General features: G+C 46.1%; 1 protein-coding gene across 3 annotated transcripts in view; it reads left to right on the top strand.

Moving 5' to 3' along the window:
• The window catches only part of Map2k5 (mitogen-activated protein kinase kinase 5), a 226341-nt gene that overhangs the window by 124391 nt on the left and 77770 nt on the right, over positions 1-24180 (top strand). For all 3 annotated transcript variants that reach the window (XM_041679391.1, XM_041679392.1, XM_041679393.1), the window contains exons 15-16: positions 393-443; positions 6994-7065. In XM_041679391.1, coding sequence (XP_041535325.1) covers positions 393-443; positions 6994-7065 — 123 coding nt within the window. The remainder of the gene's footprint in view (positions 1-392; positions 444-6993; positions 7066-24180) is intronic.

A 24180-nucleotide genomic window follows, 5' to 3' on the forward strand; every position in this document is an offset into this window, starting at 1 on the left:
CTCTTTAGTTCATCTCGTCCTGGCAACGCGTGGGGCTCCATTCACTTCTTGAGCCATCTGACGGAAAGATGAGGGTGTTCAGATTCTACTTCAAATTGACTTTTTATTTCAGGCGGGTTTGGGGCACTAAAGCGCTGAGCATCACGCTTAAGTGAATTGTTTAAGGTTATCTGCTATAAACCGTAATGCTGTGCTTGTTTAAATTGGAAATCACATCCAAAAGAAAAGAGAGATTTAATCATTTTTAATGCCTTTGTGGATGAATTTGTTCCCTTTTACATAATTTTTAGTTGATTTATAGGAGTGCTGATTGTAGGTTAAATGGGGAATAATTGCCCATTTTATTTCCACATTATCTTTATATTGTTCTAACAGACCGTTTTGTCTCATAGCTGGTGAATTCTATAGCCAAGACGTATGTTGGAACAAATGCTTATATGGCAGTAAGTAAACTTATGCAAAAATAACATTTAAAGCCAATGTCTTTATCTTTACGTACATGGAAATGTATAATCCTTAAATTAATTCCACTGCTTCCAACTAGTAAGTCCTAAGTTACAAAGTCAATCCAGGCCCTCGCCAGTTTTCAGGTCTTTTGAGAGCATGCAAGGCTTTGTGGTTGGGCTATCAACTTACCTGACTTCCTTGACTTAACTGGGTGGTTCAAGTGTGAAATTGCTGAGTTTTGAAGTTTAATCCTACAGAAGAATTGCACTTGACAGCATATTGGCTACTTCTCCACACCACTTATTTCATTAATCCAAGTGACCTTGGTTGTTTGTTCTGAGGCCAGGCCCTCACCTCACCAGCAGTCTTTACCTACGGATCTCCCGATGTTATGCACTTAGTTTTCTCTACAGTGTATAGCTCTGTGTTTTTTCTTAATTGTTAAATTCGTGCAGATATCAGAAGATAAGTTGTTCCATTTCTTTTTTCTTACCATTTGAAACAAGAGAAGTTATTTGTGGCTATAAAAGTCTTGAGTTTGTTGGTTTTCTTAATCCCTTCGAGAGTTGGTGAGAGTGGGGGGAGGCAAGGAGAATGCTTTTCTGGTCTCATTTCAGAGTCTTTTTGTTTGTTTTTTTCACCCTTCCCCACTTCCTTCCTTTTCCTCTAGAGTCTGGTTATTATTTCAATGTTTAAGATTGATTTTTACTGTTATAGTTCCAGATTTATATAAGCAATCTCTCTCAGGTTAAGGAGCTTTGTTGATATCACACACTTAAAAGATTTTAGTATGAGTATATACCATTAATATTTTTAAATGTATTATATTTTTATTTACTTATTGGGGGGTGTCGTGCAGATGTGGATATCTCCATCTACCATGAGGGTCCTGAGGGTCCAGCTCAGGATGTCAGGCTCAGAAGCTGGTGCCCTTACCTGCAGAAGCATTTTGCCAGTCCAGAACCGTGGACCTTATTTTCAGTATTTTTTGTCCATGTGTTATCATTTTTATAGGATCCTTTATGGAGCAGAACCTGAGTCTACAGCTTGTTATTCTCAGAACAGTACAAAGCATTTCATTTTCTTTCAGATGGTTGAAATAGTTTATTTTGGTTTTCGTATTTTAAAGAAAATTCACATTTTGCTTTTTCTCTAATTAAATGTGGAAAAAGTAGATCAGTTATGAAAGTTATCGTGTCTGCTTTTTAAAAGTTAGAGTCCTCCGTGACTCCCTCAGGGTGAAAGAAGCTACTAAGTCCCTCTTCTAGGGAGCAAAGCCCTCTGAATGTCAGCCGCTGCGACTAGGAAAGCTGGACTCGGAAGGAAAAGACGCAATCCATGAAACAACTTCACCACTGCCCATCCTGTTCTCAGTAGCTTTAAATTGCTCTGATAATTAAATTGCATCATATCTGAGCTACAAATCCAGATTACAGTTGTCTTTCCCAGGTGTACATTAAAGAAATTACTTTTTTCCCTTTTTGTTTATGGATGATTGTGATGCGTCCATATGTTAATTGAAAGTGTGAGGATTAAAATTATGAAACGTTAGCTCGGACCGGCAAAGCTGAAATTGCTTTGTTTCTTGGGTGAATGAATTCTAGTCATCAGCTTTGTAGTTCAAGCTGCAGAAAGCTGAGATGCCCAGGGAGGAAGCGATGAAAGCGAGAGAGGAAGGGAAGAGCTGCAGCTCTGCTCCCTTTCTTAGGCGCTGGTTGGCCAGGTGCCTGCCAGAGCCTAGGTTGGGGGAGCGTGAAAAGGACCCTCCTTTTATGCAAGTGGATACATTGACCCAACTGCTGTCCCTGTTGCTGGTCCCTTGGGAGAAGGCCTGGGCTCTTCAGCTTCATATAAACCCCTGCTGTGTCCTGTTTTAGCTCTATGGTCTTTGGTTTTGACTATCATGTGAGATTCCGTGCTGAATGTTACCAAACTATAGCTACTGGGCCTCTGTTTTGTTTGTTCACTTGTTCTTTCTTTCTTTCTTGATTTGTTTATTTGTTTTTATTATTTATTTATAATGTTTATTATTTTAAAGTTTTTGTTTGTTGTCAAGATAAGGTCTCTCTGTGAAGCTCTGACTGGTCTTGAATTCAGAGATCTGCCTGCCTCTGCATCCTAGGTGCTGGGGTTAAAGCATGCACCTCCATGCCCAGCCCAGGTCTGTTCTGTGAGTACAGTTTTACTGGAAGTGGTGAGGGTGTTAGTTTAGGGCTGGATGTGACGTCAGTAGCACCATGGTAGCAGCTGAGCTCAGCTGAGTTGTACAGTTGCATACATCCCTCTAAGTGAAAGCTGTTTCCAGGCTGGCCTTTCACAGGAAAAAAAAAAAAAAACCAGACGTTTTCCGGCCCCTAGTATATGCCAGCAGAACACATGTCAAGTACCTTCAGCTACATGAACTGGTCTCCACTGAAGACGCTCCATGCTGTGAATCTAGAGGAGACACAGGTGAAATTGGAAAGATGCCCTCATATATGGCACCACTGAAAGTGGCATAATTGAGTCTGGTTGTACCAAGTATATGCATAGAAATTAAGACGGCTATAGTGTATAGTTGTAATGGGGTATACAGAAGGTACTTACAAACCTGCTTGGTCTTCATGCTGCTGGGTTGTTTTTTTTGTGTTTTTTTTTTTTTTTTTTTTGGTTTTTCGAGACAGGGTTTCTCTGTGGTTTTGGAGCCTGTCCTGGAACTAGCTCTTGTAGACCAGGCTGGTCTCGAACTCCCAGAGATCCGCCTGCCTCTGCCTCCTGAGTGCTGGGATTAAAGGCGTGCGCCACCACCGCCCGGCTCATGCTGCTGGTTTTTAAAGAAGAACGTGGGCTAGAGTACTATGCCAGTGGAGACTCAGGGAAAGGCTCAGCAAGTGGGAACGCTTAAGCACAAGTATGAAGACCAGAGTTTGGATCTAAGCTCTCATGTACAAGCTGGGCTGCTTTCACTTATGCTCGTAACCCCAGCACTGGGAGGTAGAGACAGGAAGGTTTCTGGGGCTGGGGCACACACGAGCTATAAGTTGGGGACAAAAACTACTTTGTCAGTGGAGTAAGATAGAGAACACTAGAGGAGGACACCCAGTGCCATCCTCTGTATACAATGTATATGTACCACAGCCTTGTGAGAGGATAAAATGCAATGTCCTCAACAGAGAAATGCCACATGGGAGTGCCCAGCGAATATCAGAGTCTTTGGGATGGTCAAACCTCCAAGGTGGACAAGAAAAGACAATAGTCAAGGCAGCATGAAGAAGATCCCGAGGGAATGGTGGGGAGTACAGCAGATGCACACAGACTTAGGATACACGTTTCAAAGAGGACAATGGATGTGCACGGTCCCCAGACATACACACACACACACACACACACACACACACACACATACACACACGGGAGATGGCTCAGTGGTTATAGCATCGCCGCTCTTGCAGAAGCCCCAGGTTTGGTTGGCAACTCCCACATCAGGTAGCTCAAAGCTACCTGTACCTTCAGTTCCAGGACATCTGGCCTCCATAGGCACCTGCACATACACACACATGCACATACACATACATGCACATAAAACAAACTGCATCTTTCTTAAAGGCCTTATTGGACCTGGTAGCGTGTCGGACACAGGGAATTATTAGTGATCTGAAAGTTCTGTCTGCGGTCCTGCTACCTGACCCTGCCTGACCATTTTGCTGTGTGGGGGTGTGGCCTTGCCCGCCTCAAACAAAGCTCGTCACCACAGTACATGTGTAGACAGCATGCTAGCCTGGGTTTGTGCACTGAGTTTGATATTTTTCTGAGCAACCTGACTGAAGAGCAACTCCCTATTCAGAAGAGATAAAATATGTACCTTGATGTCTTCATGCTCCTGCCAGTCACACCCAGGAGTGTTGTGCCATAAACAGTCCTGGAATCTGTTAACTAAATATGGCTCCTGGCTAAACGCCCAGTCACAGGCAGAAGCTGCAGGGAGTGGAGTGTGCCAGTTTAACAGTGCTGCCTTGAAGAACCTCTGTAGCTTCGGCTCTGGGGGCATAGTCAGAAACTGGCCAGGATTTGTTTGTTTGTTTGGTTGGTTTTGTGTACTCTTGGCTTAGTCACACAGAGAGAGGTACTTGAGACAAGAGCTGTACTGTCCTTATTATATAGCTTGCCGCACTGTTGGCAGCTGTCAGGTGAGGCAGTAACAGCAGCCGGCCTTTGACTGTAGCACTCTGTCAACAATACAGTACCTGGTGGTGGTAGGCTTTATCTTCTTTCATATCGTACTTGAGGGGAAAGGACAGGGCATGCCACTGTGGCTGCACCCTCAGGCCGTCATATCCTAACTCTACATTCGTGAGGTTCCGAGGCTCATCTCGTGCCCAAGTCAGTCACAGAGGCCTGAGTCTGTCTTGTGCGTTGTAGGTTGGGCCTCAGAGCTTGCTGCCTACGTTTGCTTCGCCTCCACCAGGGATCTTGTTTTGCTGCACGCTGTAATAATTTCTCCATCTGGAGGCAGCCAGAACCTTGTCTTAAGGACATCTCTTATTGCCACCTGATATTTGTGAATGACTTCACTCTTTATATATTTTTTTCTCTTTTAGTTCAGTTTTCTGTGTTTTATTTTCAGTTCTCGGTTTGTATTTGTTTTGGTAGCTCAGTGGGCAACTGAAGCAAATGTGTTTAATTTCACCATCCAGCCCACCCAGATGTTTTGTGTGGGAGTGACACTTCTCTGTTTATTTTCTCTGTATTCTAGAGAAATGCACAGCTTGAGGATAGAAAAGTCAGAGAGAGGAAGCGGAAAAAGGATGGGGGGAGACAGCATTTGATTGTATTCTTCAACAAGGCTAGAGGGTTTCAGAATGTGCACCATCATGAGTTCTTTGTTGTTTAAATTGTGTGTGCGAGAGAATGTGTGTCTGTGAGTGTGTGTGTGTGTGAGTGTGTGTGTGTCTGTATATATGTGTGAGAGTGTCTGAGTATATGTGAGAATGTGTATTTGTGAATGTGTATGTGTCTTTGAGAGAGAGAGAGTGTGTGTGTGTGTGTGTGTGTGTGAGAGAGAGAGAGAGAGAGAGAGAGAGAGAATGTGTACACACCCATGCCACAGCATATGTGAAGGTCGGGGGACTGTTTCTGGGAGTAGATTCCTTCCACCATGTTAGTTCTGGGACTTGAACATGGCTTGGAGGCAAGCAGTTTTACCTATGGAATCACCTCGTTTGCCCTCATTCTAAGTTTTTGATGGACATGATAGCTATAATATATATGAAGGGTGAAGTTCATGCTTAGAACCACATGTGTGATGAACATCCCTTAGCAGCCCCCACTGGCTTCATGCTGTCATGTGCCAGTAGTGGCATGGGGTTTGAAGGCCTCCCTGTAAGGGAAGTAGACAGGAAGAGGGATAATTGCAGTGCAGTTTGGTAGGTAAAAGTGAAAGTAATGCACAGTATTCTCTGTGTGTGGAGGTGTGTGCACAGGTGTGTGTGTGTGTGTAGGCCAGAGAGCAGTGTTGGTTGTCTCTACCTGCTTTTTGTTAAAATAGCGTCTCACTGAATTTGGAGCTCACCAATTTGGCAAGACTAGCTGGCATTGTTGATGATAGCAGTGGCAGTCATGCTGTTATTCCCATAACTGGGTGGCCAGTTCCACAGAAATACCTCCTAGGACCTGTCACGCTGGAAGATGGGGTGCGAGTTAGGATCTCAGCCCTGCTGTGATTAGCTCTGCAGACTTGAGTGACTATTGCAGTCTTGTGGGACCTCATATTTAGAATTTAGTTGTCCATTTATTTAGTCACTGCAAACATTTCTGTAAGTGATGTGTGGGAGGCCAAATCCTGGAAGGGCAGAGCAGGAGGCACTGACTCAGGATACTGCTAACCCTGGGGAACAGAGTATGTGTGGTAGAGCTTTCAGGACCAGGCAGCTGCTGCACAGCCCGGAGGGGTGGCGGAGTCCCATGTGGCCCTTGATTCTGTCAGAAGACTCTGCTGCATGGAATGAAGCAGTGGCAGGAGGTGACGGACTATACAGGAGGTGACGGACTATACAGGAGGTGACGGACTATACAGGAGGTGACAGACTATAGCTGCTTTCTGCACCAGCCTCAGGCTCTCACCCTCATGTACAGTTGAAATTATTTCAGATAAAAAGTTAAAAATAAAACTTAAGCCATAGTCTTCAAGACCCTTTGACCCAAATTCAAATAAATCACATACAACTTTACACAGTTTGTGTATCCCCAGTTAAGATCATTGGGTTTGGGGGGAGATGGACATAGGGTCAAGTCCTAGCTCATTTGCTACCTTGGTTTCTGCCCCATTAACTGGTTTCTTGGAACCTTCAATTTCTTGATTAGTGAAACAGTGGTAATGGTTTTTCCATGGGAACTGTGTGCAGGATTCTCTGTTGCCTCTAGAATGCATATATGCATACATGTGAAACTGTTTTGCTGTGTGTAAATGCCATGCAAATGATGGGGGTTCCCCATGTTGAGCTTACATCCAGTGTGCGCTGCCTGGGGTAACTTTCAACAGCTCACAAGTCCCCTCCTGCTTTCTTACAGCCAGAAAGAATTTCAGGAGAGCAGTATGGAATCCACTCTGACGTGTGGAGTTTAGGAATCTCTTTCATGGAGGTATGTTGCTGTTTGCTGTCATTGATTCGTCTGTACAAATACATCCCATTGGGAAGAATGGAGGTCTTGAAGGAATACCACAAACCCCCACCCAGTGTGTGTGCACACCGCCTGACTCTGAAATCCTCATGTTGATATCCCACGTGACTTTCGAACCAAGTCTGCATTATTCTAGAGCACTGCTTCTCACACATCACGTGTGTAAGACATACCTGAAGTGCTTCTTGAAAACAGTTTGTCAGCCCTACCCAAGACCAGTTCAGCCCAAGTCTCCTAGAATGCGTGGGTGGGAACTGTTCCCTGGGTGGGAGCCCTGCTTAGGTTGGAGGCCTGTTCTCTGCACACGGACTCCATAACAGCGCAGGGTGATGGCAGCCATGGAATGTGCATAGGTGACATCCAAGGGGGATGTTTTAAAAAATCAGTTATAGTCATTGGATATATATGTTGTATTTTCTTTCTTAAAGAAGAAAAACCTACCCCATTCTAATAAACAATATGTGCATATAGGGTAGAGGTGATGTGGTGATGGGGTGGGGGGTGTATGTTGTATAATTTTATGTGTTTACTCTTTATTGCTGTATTTAGAATGGATTTTTTTTCCCTCAGTGAGCCAGGTGCGGCCCCATTAGAACTCCATGCTAAGAAATAGTCATACAACTTGCATTAGAAAGACACCTGGCTCACTAGAATTGCACTCCCAGATAACCTGGGCACTCACTGAGGCTTTCAGAAAAGCTTTTCAATTCCATCCATTCCCATCAAGGAAGCCTTTTTTAAAAAAAATAGGAACATGTTTAAATAACCCCACAGATGAAGTCTCCATCACAATCCTATCGCTTTTGTTTGGTCAAGTACATTTTTCTGTGATCTTTCTTTGTAACGCATGAATACCATTGCATTTGGAAGGAAATATCTCCAGACCCAACTCACCTGCACAGCAGGAAGAATGCCAAGATCAAATGCTCAATGTTTATTAAACCATAGTCTTCTGCCTTTTCCTGAAAGGCCGTCTAAGAGGAACTGGAGTGTGTACATTGCAGCCCAGAGGCTGAAGTTAGCCGGTAGATAGCAGGATCCCCAGGGCTTGCTCTAGTATTAGCCTGTCTCAGAAAAACTGCCTCTGACCTGTGGGACTCAGGCTTTGCTGGGATGGAATTTCCCTTTGGTGTTTTGATCATTCTCATTGGTTGTGTTTTATAAATGATCAGACACAGCGCAGAACAATTGAGAGGTCTCATCTCATGGTTCAGAATCCAGTGTTGGACACAGAAGACCCAGGCTACAGTACTCGCTTTGGTTATCTAGGCGCCCCTAGGCCAGCCTGCAGCCCCACCAGGCTCAGGTCTGAGCCCCAGTGCAGACTGACATTCTGTATAGCACTGCTGCGCTCTCTTTCCTGTAGTTCCAGCAGCTGGAGAGATGTGCTGGAGACAGAGGTGCACCCTCGCCTATTGGAAGCCTAGAAGCACTGTTAGGAGGGCTGGGAATATAGCCCAGTTGAGAGAGTAATTGCGTAGCACACATGAAGCCCTGGCTTACTTGCATGTGTGGCATATGACTAGGATGTGATTCCAACATTCAGGGATGGAAGCAGGAGGATCAGAATTTTAGGATCATCTTTATCAGATGTGTAGTGAGTTGGAAGCCGGTCTGGGATCTATGATATCATCCTTTAAAAAAAAAAAAAAGTTCTGTTAAGAAAGTATATCTGCCAGGCGGTGGTGGTAAACACCTGTAATCCCAGCACTTGGGAGGCAGAGGCAGGCAGATCTCTATGAGTTTGAGGAAAGCCAGAGGTACTTGAAAACCTAAACAAAAATAAAAGAAAGGAAGGAAGGAAAAAAGAATGAAAGAAAGGAAGAAAACGTACCCAGGCTAGTCTGAAGGAGCTAGTGAGTGATATAAATTGGTTGTTCCTCCTTCTCACTACTGAACTTGGATAGTCTCATAACGAGAAAATGAGAGCCCCACCTGACTAGAGTGGAGTTATCAAGATAAAGTCTGGAAAAAAATAAATGAGAGGTAGCCGGGGACTGGGTCACATACCCCCAGGCTCAGGGCTTCGGAGAGTAAGTGGTCTGACTTCAGTTTTTAGCAGGTCACAGTGCTCTGTGGAGCATGACTGTAGAAGGACAGGCGTGGAAACAAGAGGATCAGAAAGACCAGGTGGAAAGATTGGAATATGCAGCCTCAGTATCTTACTAGGCCTTGGGAATGTGAAGCCTAATAAAAAGGGGCACTGCACTGTAGGGAGGGGTCAGCCAGTGTGTGCACTGTATAGAGGGAGACAGCCAGTGTGTGCACTGTAGGGAGGGAGACAGCCAGTGTGTGCACTGCACTGTAGGGAGGGGTCAGCCAGTGTGTGCACTGTATGGACGGAGACAGCCAGTGTGTGCACTGTAGGGAGGGGTCAGCCAGTGTGTGCACTGCACTGTAGGGAGGGGTCAGCCAGTGTGTGCACTGTATGGAGGGGTCAGCCAGTGGGTGCACTGTAGGGAGGGGTCAGCCAGTGTGTGCACTGTATGGAGGGGTCAGCCAGTGTGTGCACTGTAGGGAGGGAAACAGCCAGTGTGTGCACTGTAGGGAGGGAGACAGCCAGTGTGTGCACTGTAGGGAGGGAGACAGCCAGTGTGTGCACTGTATGGAGGGAGACAGCCAGTGTGTGCACTGCACTGTATGGACGGAGACAGCCAGTGTGTGCACTGTAGGGAGGGAGACAGCCAGTGTGTGCACTGTAGGAGGGAGACAGCCAGTGTGTGCACTGTAGGGAGGGAGACAGCCAGTGTGTGCACTGCACTGTATGGACGGAGACAGCCAGTGTGTGCACTGTAGGGAGGGGTCAGCCAGTGTGTGCACTGCACTGTAGGGAGGGGTCAGCCAGTGTGTGCACTGTATGGAGGGGTCAGCCAGTGGGTGCACTGTAGGGAGGGGTCAGCCAGTGTGTGCACTGTAGGGAGGGGTCAGCCAGTGTGTGCACTGTAGGGAGGGAGACAGCTAGTGTGTGCACTGTAGGGAGGGAGACAGCCAGTGTGTGCACTGTAGGGAGGGGTCAGCCAGTGTGTGCACTGTATGGAGGGAGACAGCCAGTGTGTGCACTGTAGGAGGGAGACAGCCAGTGTGTGCACTGTAGGGAGGGAGACAGCCAGTGTGTGCACTGTAGGAGGGAGACAGCCAGTGTGTGCACTGTAGGGAGGGAGACAGCCAGTGTGTGCACTGTAGGGAGGAGTCAGCCAGTGTGTGCACTGTAGGGAGGGAGACAGCCAGTGTGTGCACTGTAGGGAGGGGTCAGCCAGTGTGTGCACTGTAGGGAGGGGTCAGCCAGTGTGTGCACTGTAGGGAGGGAGACAGCCAGTGTGTGCACTGTAGGGAGGGAGACAGCCAGTGTGTGCACTGCACTGTAGGGAGGGGTCAGCCAGTATGTGCACTGCACTGTAGGGAGGGAGACAGCCAGTGTGTGCACTGCACTGTAGGGAGGGGTCAGCCAGTGTGTGCACTGTAGGGAGGGGTCAGCCAGTGTGTGCACTGTAGGGAGGGGACAGCCAGTGGGTACACTGTAGGGAGGGGTCAGCCAGTGTGTGCACTGTAGGGAGGGAGACAGCCAGTGTGTGCACTGTAGGGAGGGGACAGCCAGTGTGTGCACTGTAGGGAGGGGTCAGCCAGTGTGTGCACTGTAGGGAGGGGACAGCCAGTGGGTACACTGTAGGGAGGGGTCAGCCAGTGTGTGCACTGTAGGGAGGGAGACAGCCAGTGTGTGCACTGTAGGGAGGGGTCAGCCAGTGTGTGCACTGTAGGGAGGGAGCACCCCATAGCTGGATGAGGGCCAGAGAGAGAAGGGTTCTTTTATGCTCTGTGTTTACAAGGAATGAGATTAAATGAGTCATGAGGTGAAGTCTGCTTAAAGTTTTCAAGGGAGACAAGGGGCTTAACTAAGTCATCCCAAGGAGTATACGGGTGGCGGGGAGGTGTTGTCCCCATCCTCTTAGAGCTTCTGGCCCACTAGACTAACAAGTGACATGTGACCAACTTAAGTAATGCAGCAAGTCTCTAGAGAATAGAGTACAGCCTCTGGCACGTGTTTTATACCAAAGTATTTGGGTTCCAAGGTAAAGAAATGCATGGTAAAGGAGGAAGATTTTGATTCTACAGCTGAAACGTTATGGTTCAGGGCTCCTTTTTATTGGGTCGGTATGAAGAAAATGCCATCCAAAGGGCCTAAGAACTTAAGTCAAAATAAGGACTCAAAGACTGAGGTTCCTCTTTCTTTTTACCAGAGAAAGTTGGTCTAAATGCGATAAGTACTATTCAAAACCATTACAGACAAACCTGTAATCCCAGAATTCAAGACTGACGCAGAAAAATCATGAGTTCAAGTCTAGCCTGAAGTACATTAAAAAAACAAAACAATCAGGGCAGGGGAGATAGCTCAATCAGTTAAGCACTTCCCACACAGGCACAAGGACCTGCATTCAGCCCGGACACCCACACAGAAATGCAGGCTGGTGGAACATGCTGGTAATCCCAGCACTGAGGAGGCGGAGATAAGTAACCCGGGGATACTGGCCAGCCAGCCTCGCCTAATCCTGGCGGTCAAGCTCCCGGTGGAAAGTCCTTGTGTTAAAACCCTTAAACTTTAAGACGTAAAGGATGTTCCCCGAGGCCGACCTCTGCTTTCACACACACATGGACATACACCCTCACTGCTGCACACACACACACACACACACACACACGAGTGCACAGGACACAGAAGTGAATGTTGAAATGGCATTTTAAAATCTGAGGAACCCGGGCAGTGGTGGCACACGCCTTTAATCCCAGCACTCAGGAGGCAAAGGCTGGCAGATCTCTGAGTTTGAGGCCAGACTAGTCTACAGAGTGAGTTCCAGGACAGCCAGAGCTACACAGAGAAACCTTGTCTCATAAAACAAAACAAAAAACTCTGAGGAATCAATTGCAGCATGTTCCACAATCAGCACTTTAAAGACTGTTGCCTCTGGTCTCACTTCTAAAACTGCTCTCCGTGTGTCTGCCAAGCGTAGGAGCCTTCGTTCATTCCTCACTTCTGCCCAGTGTAAATACCACAGCAGGTTCTGCAGAGCACTGGCGACGTAACCGGAAGACCCTGCTTTGATAGAGAAGAAAGATGCTAGAACCCTGCAGTGACACCTGACAGGTCTCAGCAAAGGTGTGGGTGAAGCCCTCATGGGGAGCAGGGGTTGACCAAGGGTTGACTTCTGAGTGGAATTGGTCTTGTAGGGGGTCTTCCACCAGGAGGAGGGACCATCCCTCCCTACCCATTCAGCCCACTCTGGTGGACTGCTGTAAGCCCTTAAGGAGGGATTAGATGGCAGTGTAGGAAGGTAAGCTCCCCACAGTCTCCTGACATGTGGGCACACCTTCTCAGCATGTTTTCAGCCAGCAGTCCATTCCCATAGGAGATCTGTGCTAGAAGAATAAAAGATGGGCAGCAGAATAGGAAACTAAGCAAGGGCATTTCCCAGAAGCACCCGGGAAACAAATGGGAAAGTTTCCTGTGTCTGCTGCCACCCCCAGGGCCCCGCCTCCTGTTCTGTAAACCTTCCTCTCCAAGGTCCATCCTTGTCAGCTCCTTCCTGCTGCCCCTTCCCTGTTAATATACTGTCATGGCCCCCATAGGGAGTCGTAACAAGACCTCTTGCCACACTCTTTCATAAAAGATAATGCTACATGCCTCTAAAGTGTGCAGATAAAAAAGAATCACAGACGGTTACATTTGTGCCTTAAGCAAAGAACCTTTAATATCAGACTATCTTTTATCTGTCCCCTCTTCTCTCAGGTCAGCAGCCCTCTGCTCCTGGGATAAAGTGGGTCTCCTCCAGATGTTGTCATCTGTGTGAAATATTTGGAGTGGGCAAAGTAGCCCAAAGATGGAAGTAAGACTATTCAACCTGAGTTAAGGACAGTGGGTTCTTGGGTGGGGGCACGATCGGCCCCTTCTCTGCTGTGTTCTTATAGTTTTTCATGCAGATCTTTTAAGCATTTGTGGCTCCCCCCTTGTGGATTGGTTATGAAGCCAAAGAAAGGAGGTCTCAGTGTGTGGGTTTTGTGGGCTCCCTTTGTAGTGGGGGAGAAAACCCATGTGGACTTAAGTTCTTCCGTTAGGACACACCAGGAGTTGGTGTGGGAATGCAGAGAGTAAAGGAGTGGACAGATGTGAGACCAGCAAGACTGAGAATCCCGGGCTGCGAAGAGCTGGGGGGGGGGGGTCCTCCCACCCCAGAAGACCTGTTTGCCACTTAGAAAGCTCATGCCAGCCCCGTGGCTGGGTGATGTTTAGACTTGTTCACCTGGTGCTGCCGTCAGTACTTCAGGGATAAACTTGAGGATAAAAAAGGCCTGGCATGCAAAAACAAGGGCTTTATTTTCACCAAGTCTGAAGGGTTTTGCCTAATCCTGTGGGTGGAGATTCCAGAAACACTGGAGCATCATCTTAATTCCACAAGCTGTGCAGTACTTACCTCATCTCGCAGACAGTGACTGAGGAAGAGTCTACTCCCTTGGCTTTTCCCTAATTAATTATTGTTCATATTATGCCGTTTGAATCACAACATAACCCTCTAAACAGGAGGTAAACAGCCCCGTGTTCACAAGATGGCTTTTCTAGAGAGGAAAGTCAGTGTGCTCCCTCCTCTCACCTTGTGTGCCCCGCACAAAGCATACATATTAAAAAGGAACCAGGTGTCTGGCATGGTGGAGCCCATCTGGAACCCCAGTATTCCAGAGGTGGAGGCAGGAGGATCTTGAGTTTGAGGCTAGCCTGAGGTACATAGGAAGACCTCATCTTTAAAAAATGCACAGGGGCTGGTGGGATGGTCCAGTGGGTAAAGACTCCTGCTCTGCCAGCCTGATGGTCTTTGGAACCTACTTAAAAGTGCAATGATCACGAAGTGCTCCTTGACCTCAGTATGTACACTCAGTGTGGCCCAGGTGTGCTCCGTCACATGCTTCACATGTATGCACTCACTCACACACACACACACACACACACACACACTCACACTCACACGGGGAGGGGGCTCAAGGCTGAACATGGTAGAATACACCTTTAGTCCCAGCACTAAGGAGGTAGAGGCAGACAGATCTGGTCTAGTCTATGTATTGAGCTCCAGACCAGCCAGGGCACATAGTGTAAATCTGTCTCAAGAAATAAATAAACCATTTTAAATGAAGTAAACAAAACAATCAGAAACTTCCCTTGGAAAGGCTGCAGTCCCACAGGCCTTTGCTGAGGGGCTGTCGGGAGGGCTCTCGCAGACCTCGCTGAGGTTGGGGTAAGCGGTGTCCTGCTGGACGTCTCTGCAGGAGTCAGACGCGAGTCCGTCTCCAGTGCACACTTGCTCTTTTCACTTTGTCCCCGCTCTTGCCGCCTTTGTTTGCAGCTTCGCTCCCAGTCTCCTGAGTCTGAGGCGCAGAGCAGGCTGGCTCGACACGCTTGGTTAATTGGTGTGTCATCCAGTCCTGCGAGGCCCCTCTCCAGCACGAGCGCTGCTTTATTGAAGTGCTTTGAATGATGTGTTAAATGATGAAAGCAAGGCGCAAGGCTTAGAAAGATGTCTCCAGATAGGTGGAGAACATACTCAGAGAGCCACACAAGGTCATTGTCATCAAAGTAACACCGCTGGCTCAGGATTTCTATGGGCTCCATTGTTTTGACAGAGTTTTTCTTAAGGCTTTTTTTTTCCCTTTGTAATACTACAGATGGCATTCCACAGGGTATGTGTTCTACCTGAACTGTGCCCCTAGCCCTTTCTCAAAGTTTAGAATTTCCTTTACCAAAATAAATCCGTGTACTATGACACTCTCCTGTCACGTGAATGCTATTTTCCTTCGTCTGGCCCAAGATATCATTTGAATATGTGACCTTCATGATGTGACTCTGACTCGGCAGCTGAGAGGACCGCCATCTCCTCTGGCCTGTCACATAAGCATTTCCTGTTCGTAGTTGAGTAATTTATACAGACTTCCAGTCTCACTCTCTTACGACCTACACTATCCAGCACCCCGGTGGGCGCTCAGGAATCTTTTTGGCTCAGTATCTCCAACTTTTATAGTAGTTTTAAAGTAGTTCCTGAAAACAAAGGCCAGGGTTTGTGTCTGATGATGCCTTTGCTGTCAGTGCCCATTCGTGTTTGTGCATAAAGAAATGGTTTCTCTTCGTCAAAGCAGCAGACCCAGATTCAAATCCCACCTCAGCCACAGCGTCTAAAATGTTCACATCTAGGTCAAAAAAAAAAAAAATCAGCTGCTTTGACTAAAGATGAGTTTCCATTCACCTCAAGCTGTACTGAAAATAGCCACAAATGAAGGCATGGTACCACGAAGACACACGAGGGAGGGCGGAGTCAGTACCACAGCCGCAGCTCTCATCTACAGGGAAGAAACAGTAGTTGATTCTGGACCATTTCGTGGGACCGTGGTCCGAGAACACAGATCTACGTTCTCCCAAATTCCTTATTCCAACGTGGAAGCAGTGTCTTGAGGTCTGGTTTTACAGAGCAAAGAAAGTCATGAATCAAGGCAAGTCCACTTACACCAGTGGTGCATCAGAGGCAGTTACAGAGGGGAGGGGAAGCTTCCTTATAGGCCAAGGTGCTGTCTGATGGCGTCCTTAGCTTTCAGGTTGGTGGAAGCTTTCGATCTGTCACAGGATGTTCAGACACAGAGGTGGCCAGAGAACGGCTGTTAGAGAGGACAAGAACTAGGCCTCTGGACATGCAGCCTTCCAATCTCTCTCCACAGTGCTGCCTTTCCAGTCAGTCTCTGCAGACACAGCCTCGTTCGTGACAGCCACCATCAGATTTTGGATATGAGGGAGCGGGGGTCTGGTGAAAAACAGCACGTGGCAGAGCAAAGGCGTCCTTCAGCAGCAGGGCACGCAAGGGCAGCAGCCTTGCTGGAGTAGAGCACCTCAAAGCTCCACAGCTGGGTTCCCAGTATCTGGAGCTGGGAGTAAAGATGGGGCCTAGAGAACTGTCTCATAGGTTTGTTTTTCCCTCTTTTTTGTGGGTTAAACCAAGAACTTGCATGTAGTAGGCAAGTGCAGAGCCCCAGCCCTCAGAGTCTGTTTGAGAGGCTGTAAAGCTGATAACCACAGACCACATCCCAACTCGACATATGACCCTCCCCAGGCCCAACATGAGACCAAGAGGTTCTAGGAAAATAGATGGCATCTGGGACCATAGAAACCTGGTCCTGTAACCAAGAAGAGATTCTGACTGCTGCATAACCCCGCATTGTTCCTGGGTCAGCAGTGGCCAAGACCACAGGCAGGAGATAGGCAGGGACTTTCTCCAGGGAACTCTGGCCTGCAGTCTAATGGATCCACAGGTTGGGTGTTTACCAAGAGCCCCCCAAGCAGGTGAAGCTCACAGGAAGCTCTCAGCCAGTTGTCATTGTCCATACAGGAGCAGTTTTCACTCCGTAGCCCAAGTTGACCTGGTACTCGCTGTGTAGACCAGGTTGGCCTTGAACTTGTGGCTAGCCTCCCCTTCTGCTTCTTGAGTTGCTAGGATTACAGTTGTGGCTTACACTTAATGAGATATCTGAGAAAAACTTTCAGAGTGAGAACAGAGGTCTAAAATAACTGAGAACAAGCAATGTGAGGGCCTAAAACCTATGCTGTGAAAAACAATTTGAATAAACAATGAAACATGCCTTCAGGAACGAGACACAATACTATGCTCCAGAGACAACAGGCTGCTGTAGTAAGAGAACTTGCAGAGAAAAGCAAAACAAACAGGGAGGAAGGAAAAAGAAAAAAAAAAAACAGGTGAGTGAGTGCAATGTGAGAAACAAAAGAGGAACTCATCAGAGAACATGTCTGGAGAGAGCCGTGTGTTTGGGGTGCCTTTCCTCCTGGCAGTTCAAATAGGAAAAAACAAAACGCTAATCTCATTTCTAAGTGGCATGTGGCAACATTTTTTCCTTATAATGTGAATTTTTATAATACATATAAATGTTTTTTTGCAAGCAGTCAGACAAAGTGGTGCACGCCTTTAATCCCAGCACTCAGGAGGCAGAAACAGACAGATCTCTGTGAGTTCAAGGCCAGCGTGGTTTACATAGTAAGTGTCAGGACAGCCAGAGCTACAAAAAAAAAAGTTAAAAGGAAAAAGACAGAGAGGAGAGAGAAAGAGAGAGAGAGGAAAGAGAGAGAGAGAGAGAGAGAGAGAGAGAGAGAGAGAGAGAGAGAGAGAACTGTCAGACACTTTACTGGGTGCTGGCAATACAGCCCCTTTCCATGTTACACTTAAAAGGTAACAAGTAGACAGGTTCTTGGAAGCAAGATTTGTCTGGACGATTTTATGAATATTTAAAATTAACAACCCCATAAAGTCACTGTAAGAAGTATGCCACACCTGAGTGTAGTGGCGCACACCTTTAGTCCCAGCACTCGGGAGGCAGAGGATGCCAACAGCTCTAGAGAGACAAGAGCACTAGGTGTCATACCTGACAGCCTCAGTCCCACAGAGGGGCACGATATACGTGGTGTGTGGTGGGGTGGGCGCATGCCACCTCTGGAGTGGCTTCCTTGGTCTAGGGGGCACGAGTCATTAAGTTCTATAGTTTTTTCTTAGTTAAAAAGCAACAGGCCGGGCAGTGGTGGCTCATGCCTTTAATCCCAGCACTCGGGAAGCAGAGGCGGGCGGATCTCTGTGAGTTCAAGGCCAGCCTGGACTACAAGAGCTAGTTCCAGGACAGGAACCAAAAAAAGATACGGAGAAACCCTGTCTCGAAAATCCAAAATAAATAAATAAATAAGCAAGCAACAGTATTCTGGTTCACTTCATTCATGGGTTAACCTGATCTCCGATATGTCTGAGGTAATAGGCAGTGGTGGGTAAGAGTTCAGTGTGCTACCCTGTGTTGGCACTGAGAGTCCAGACTCTTCCCCTGGGAGCTCCTGACTGGACAGCTGCCCTGATGAGAGGGAGGGCTGCCGCCAAAGCCTGGGAGAGCCTTGCGTCCCTCCATTGCTGCTTAATAAAGCTACTCCAAATTAGTCCTTAAAATAGCATTTATTGCTCAGGATCCCATGAGTCTGGAGTTCTAGCAGGGTTCAGCCATGCCTTTCTTTCAGCAGGAAGGGTTCCGGGAGCTTGCATTCGGGTAGTGCTTAAGATAAGTAGTAGATCCACCCTGCTTCACCAGCGTGTGCGGCACCCGGGTGGAGGACAGGGCGGCTGGGGCAAAGCTATTCTGGCGTTGCTTACATGGGCACTCCTCCTTTGCCACATCATGGCGAGCTTAGACTTCCTGGTACATCATATCATGTAAGCTGGTGGAAGCTGCAGGTCTGTTGAGCTCCAACCTCAGGAATGACAGAAAATGAATTCTGCTATGTGTGGCTGAAACAGCTTAGGTTACTGCTAAGGAAGCACCAAGGTCACTCTGTAAAAGCACCCTGGTTAGTGGGTTGTGTGATATCTATCTCTGGAAACAGTACACTGCTGGCGACTGGAAGAAATGTGTTGAGTGAAGGTTTTGATGAGTGGGGCAGATGACTTCCTGCTTGAGCAGCAGCATGCACCAAAGGCGGGTGTCCTGGTACCCTCCCATTTCGACTCCCTTGACTTTGACCTAGAACTAGAAGTGTAGGTTCGTTTGAGCTCAGTAGGCTAAACCCCAGCCCTGGTGTTTTCCTAATCTCCTCAACTGCATGACCTCAGGGAGCAGTTTAGTGTTGGAACCCACAGAGGCTGACCTCTTAAGAGACGTGACGTGGTTGAAGCTGCTGTTGTCAGAGGCCGGCGTTACACATCACCCGGAAGGAAGTCGTGTCTCAGTCCTTACAAGTCTTCCGGTGGTTGGAATTAAACACGGAAGATGGCTTTCCATTCCTAAGTCTTTAATAAGAAATAACCCAGGGTTGGGAGATGGCTCAGTGGTTAAGAGAAAAGACTGCTCTTCCAGAGGTCCTGAATTCAAATCCCAGCACCCACATGGTGGCTCACAACCATCTCATAACTGTCATGAGATCCAATGCCCTCTTTCTGTTATGCAGATGTACATGTAGACAAGAACATATATACATAAAATAAATACATCTTTAAAAAAGAAATAATCCATGTGAATTAATTATAATGTTTAAATATGTGCAGTTGGTAGTTGCTGATCATTCTACGTAGTGATGTGTTAGGTAAGAGGGCTCTATTACGATCAGATCCTGATGCTGAAGAGCATGTAGTGTGGTTATTTTGGCTTGTTAGCTAGAAGCAACCTGAACATGCCCTTCTAGGCTGACCAGACAAGTGTCTCCATCCCAGTTTAGCATAAACACCTAATGCCTGTCCTTGGCCCTAGTAGTATTTCTGGTGTCATGGAGAACGTAAAATACTTGTGGCTTAGTGTTTGCCTGTACACAGGGCTAAAATCCACCAGGTATTAAAGACACGGGGAGATGATGACTACTGACCTTTACCAAGCAGGTTGTTATAAAATTCCCGAGGAAAAAGTATGGGCCGAGAATTGGATGGATTTATCTGCACAGGTATGGCCAGAGGCTTCTTCTGAAACAGGTGTCCCGCAGAGGAGGAAGAGCAAGAGGATGTGTGGGAGCCATATCCTCAAGAGCAGGCAGGTTCCATTTGTCATCTGTCGCACAGGCTAAGGTGCAGATAGGAACCACCCTTTCTCCTGCGGTTAGGGCTGTGCAGTCTTTTGAATAATAATGATTTTTCTATTAGAAACGTAAATGGTTGCTTTCATCCATCCTAACTCAACTTTACATCTTTCTCATTCAAAATCTCACTCTAATGCACGGACTGCCATCAAAGAGGACCTTTTTTGCAGTTGTTTTTAAGTGACTTTTAGAGATTTTGTTATATGCCCAGATGTTTTAATTAGCATTTCTGTGAGCGGAGCTACTGATGGAAATCAGCCTAGAACAATTAGGATGTCTACAAGGCCACAAAAGTGGGTTCTTTTAAATAGTGAGACTTTCCTTTCCCCATCTTTTTTTTATTCAGTTTAACAATTAGCACCTTTATATTTACTGCAGCCTAGATGAAATTAATATATTACCTTAAAATACAGTATTCAGCCCAAAAGTTGTTCAGCCAGGTCTTGGTTTAATGTAGTATAGGTAGACAGATAGATAGGCTTGCGCATGCACACACTCATACGTACATATTCACATACAGAAAAAAATATGATGCAAGCAAAATAGCAGTATAGGAGAAGAATTATGTTTCAGGTCAGCAGGGTTAAGAAGCCCAAGCAACCTTTAAAGATTCAAAACAATAGCATTCAGCATGGAGTCTACTTCCTATCATCCTTGCTGGCCCTTCCGGATGAAGAAGAGACACTGTCCAGCTCTGATAGCAGGAGAATTAGGAGTAAAGGTACTGACGCCTCAGGGGTGGGTCATGAATTAGTAATTGCTATGTGGCGGATGAGCCCGTCAAAAGAGTTGAAAATGAGGAAGTTGCCTCGCAGAGCGCTATCAATCACTCAGTGACCATAACTTCCAGTAATTAGTGTATTTTATGGGCCTTTGCTTCAGTGGCTCGAAAGCACATATGCTGCAGTCACAGCTAAACTTTGCCGGAGTAATATTCCAGGATGATTTATCCTCCTGCTGCACTGGGATATAACCCTATATTAGGTGAAGATTGTGAGCTAAGCTGCAATAAAGTGTAAGTTTAGGTACAGTTTGCCCAGGTTGAGACCTCAATGTATCATGCTTCCGAGTGTTTGCGGTCGGGCCACAGCAAGCAATCATTTCTAACAGTGAAACAAATAAAGCAATTAAAGGACCAGCATTAGGATATTGTGTTTGTGAATTACTGTTGCCCTCTCCCCACTTAAGCATCCACTGTAATCAGCCCATTTCTAATTAGAAAAACAGCAACGCTGTATTAGAATCATTTGTTTGTAATGCCGTCTTTCCTCCGTGATTACTGGTAATCTGGTGTAGAACACAAGACCTTCTGAGTGATAGAGAAGTGCTTGATTTATCCTTTTGTGCTACTGTGTTTGGGCTCCTTAAGTTACAATAAATCTACTCGGGGTCCGTGGAGTCTGGCGAAGATAGGGATTTCCTTTAGAAACTCTGGCACGTGCTAAGGAGCTAGCCTGGTGGGAACCTCCCAGCTAGGCTCTTTCTGCACAAAGAGGGAAAAAACGTTATTTCCCAGCTCTCGGGGCACTTGGCTCGCTTCGTGCAGGCATAATGAGTTATTTGCTGAGGTTCACCCAGTGCACCGGAAGTCTCCAGGGCCTTTGCAGACAGGGTTCCCTGCCATTGCCAAAACATCTGTAGAGCCCAGCGTTCTAATAATTTAACAAGCTTTGCCACCAACTTACAGTATGACCTTGGGCAAATTAATTAAGCTTCTGGTGCCTCCATTGGGCCATAATTCTGTTTGTGTTAAAGAAATCCTTGGAGTTTGTAGGAAAGCATTATGTCAAGATAAGTATAAATTGAATAAGGAAAGAGACAGCCTCAGCTCTCCCGTATTCTCTGCAGACGAGATACCTCTGTGCGGCTTCTCATGATCCGCTCTTGAGCTTTGCTGAGGTAGATGCCAGTGAGAAGCTAATAGCGCCAAGCATAGATGGGAAGGTAGTGCCACCTTCATTACATTTATTATCCCATCTTTAATTTCCAATGCATTACCACATCATATGAGTTAAACAATAATAGTAAAACAAACTAATTGTCTTTAATTAAAGTGAATTAGGTTTTGATTTCAATATATTTGATGTAGTGGGAACTGAGGCTACGGAGGGTCCCAAAGGTTATTAGGGCAGATTTCTGTGGGGCCTGATGGTGTTGGTAATAACCTTCTTCCTCGTGGTTCTAGACACGAACAGATATGTCATTTCATCAGTCTCTGTTACTCGCGCTTATGCCCCTCCACAGGGGTCGCAGATTCCACAAGTTAGCAGCTAATGGCGTTATACATTAAAAATTGAAGCTTCCCTCACTCCAAGGCCTTGCAAGGCTTTGTTCTTAAGCCCTAGACACTTTGGAGTGCAGCTGCAAACTATAGGCAGAAGATTAAATTAATTTGTAACTCTTTTTTTTTTGGTCCTGCATTGCTAAATCCTCCCCATTTAATTGAAACCCTACTTCACGATGCTTTGTGTTTCTGCGTTCTTTGTTGTCAGTTTAACCTCCGAAGCTCTTTAACACTGGCAAATTGCTGTTATATCCTTTGGATTGTCTTGAAACCATTCCGTAAGCGGACAGTGAAATTGATACATGGGAAGAAAAGTCAAATCATAGGGTAGATTTTAAAGTGTTTAATATTTATCGTGGGCCTTCCCCAACATAGTTTGAGGTGATTTAAGCTCTTTCTTCAGGCCTGAGCAAATTGGTCTGGGGATGAAACCTCACCTGGGGAATTTTATGTCATTGAGTAGTTAAGTCCATTTTGGTTTTTGTTTTTTTTTTAAGTTTCCCTATGTCTGAATGCACCAAGTGGCTGTCGTGTTTCTATGAAATGGAGGCTTAACTGCATCATACAATCTAAATGCAAACTCCGTAGATGGAAGTTTAATTGTGTAAGATGCACACAAGGTAATTAAGAACAAATTTTGAAACATCTCGGACTATAAAGTCTCTCTTCAGCTATATTGGAAACACTTATTTTCAATTTGCAGTTATGCTGAGAAACAAAGGATATGTCTAAATTGAGAATTTTAAAAAAACAAAACCGAGTGCTTTTTAGTGCAAGTGTAAACGTAAACCTTATCCTATTGCATTGTGGATGGCCTGAGGAGGCGACCTGTGCAGGGTCTGCCCGCCACTCCTGGTTGCAGCGCATTTCCCCTCTTCCTAGTTACCTGGTGCTTGTTAGTTTCCTGTCTTGTTGTTACTTCGTAAATGTTTTTACCACAACTTTCTGTTAAAATACAAAAGGGTTCTCCTCCCTCCCCTCTCTCTCCGTGTCTCCCTCTAACACACACACACACACACACACACACACACACAGGCCCAAATATATTTATTGTTTACTCTTTAAAACCCAGAGTACTTCAGTGCTGCTGCCTCAAGAACAATTGGTAGGTTATGGTTGGTCAAATCAGAGATCAGTAGATCACTCTGAGGACCGTTTCAAGGGTCACGGTTAAATGTTAGTGGTTCCTGTTACTTCAGTGCATTCCCAAATTGTGACCCCCGCCATAGCCTCCCTTTCCTGCCCTTTAGGCAAGAAGCATCCGGTAACCCCTGTTGAGCAGTTTGTTGGCTCTCAAATGTTTGGAATTAAAATGCACTTGTTTATTTAACATTAAAAAGAATCCTTTCCCTGTCTCTGCCCGCCTCCTCCGCAGCACCACACTGTAAACCTGTGTCAGGTCCTGTGCAGAGTCGGCTGTTCTCCTCTTGGGAATAAAAGGACGAGAAGGTCTGCTGATGGATTGCTTGCATGTCTTCACTTCTCAGTACACGTTAAAAAAAAAAAAAAAAAGCAAACACTGGACTTAAGCTGCCTATATTTAAATGCTTCCCTTGTAAAGATGACAGCAAGTGGCGATTCCCATTGGCTAAGCCCTAATCTGTTTGCTTTGTTGCAATCTTTCTTTTCCTCCCCCTTTACTTTAACTGTTAACCTATTTATAAATCTAAATCTACACACAGAGGTCATTGGTTGGCTGAACTTAAACCATTTTACTCAGTAAATTTAATTAAGAAAATACAGTGCAACTCATAAGCAAATGAGTTTTTCCTAGTTTTAAACCAAACCACCCTCTTGAGTGCTGATTGCCTTGCCCGACCCCTGGTGATACAGAAACAGGCAAAATTAAAAAGGACATTAAAGCTTCATTAAATCTGAAACACATTTAGTACAGTGACATATCTGCAGGCCATTTCAGAGAAGATTACATACTCTCTTTTGTAAGTTTCCTAATTTATAATACCTTGACAATAAAAACTGGGGAAATGCAAGTTGATTAATAGGCCAGTAGGCTAAGAGACACCGGCCAGCTAGGCCCAGCCATCTGAATGTTTACAACATATGTGCTCCCTCCCCGTAGGGTTCAGTATGCGTTCTGACTTTTGTGGAGAAGTTCTTGGTGCAGCCATGTCTGCTCAGAGTGTGCGTTCTGCTTCCACCTGATAGC

Source organism: Microtus oregoni, unplaced genomic scaffold (genome assembly GCF_018167655.1).
Source record: "Microtus oregoni isolate MIOR12 unplaced genomic scaffold, Mior012 000032F_ref0000030, whole genome shotgun sequence".
NCBI lineage: Eukaryota > Metazoa > Chordata > Mammalia > Rodentia > Cricetidae > Microtus > Microtus oregoni.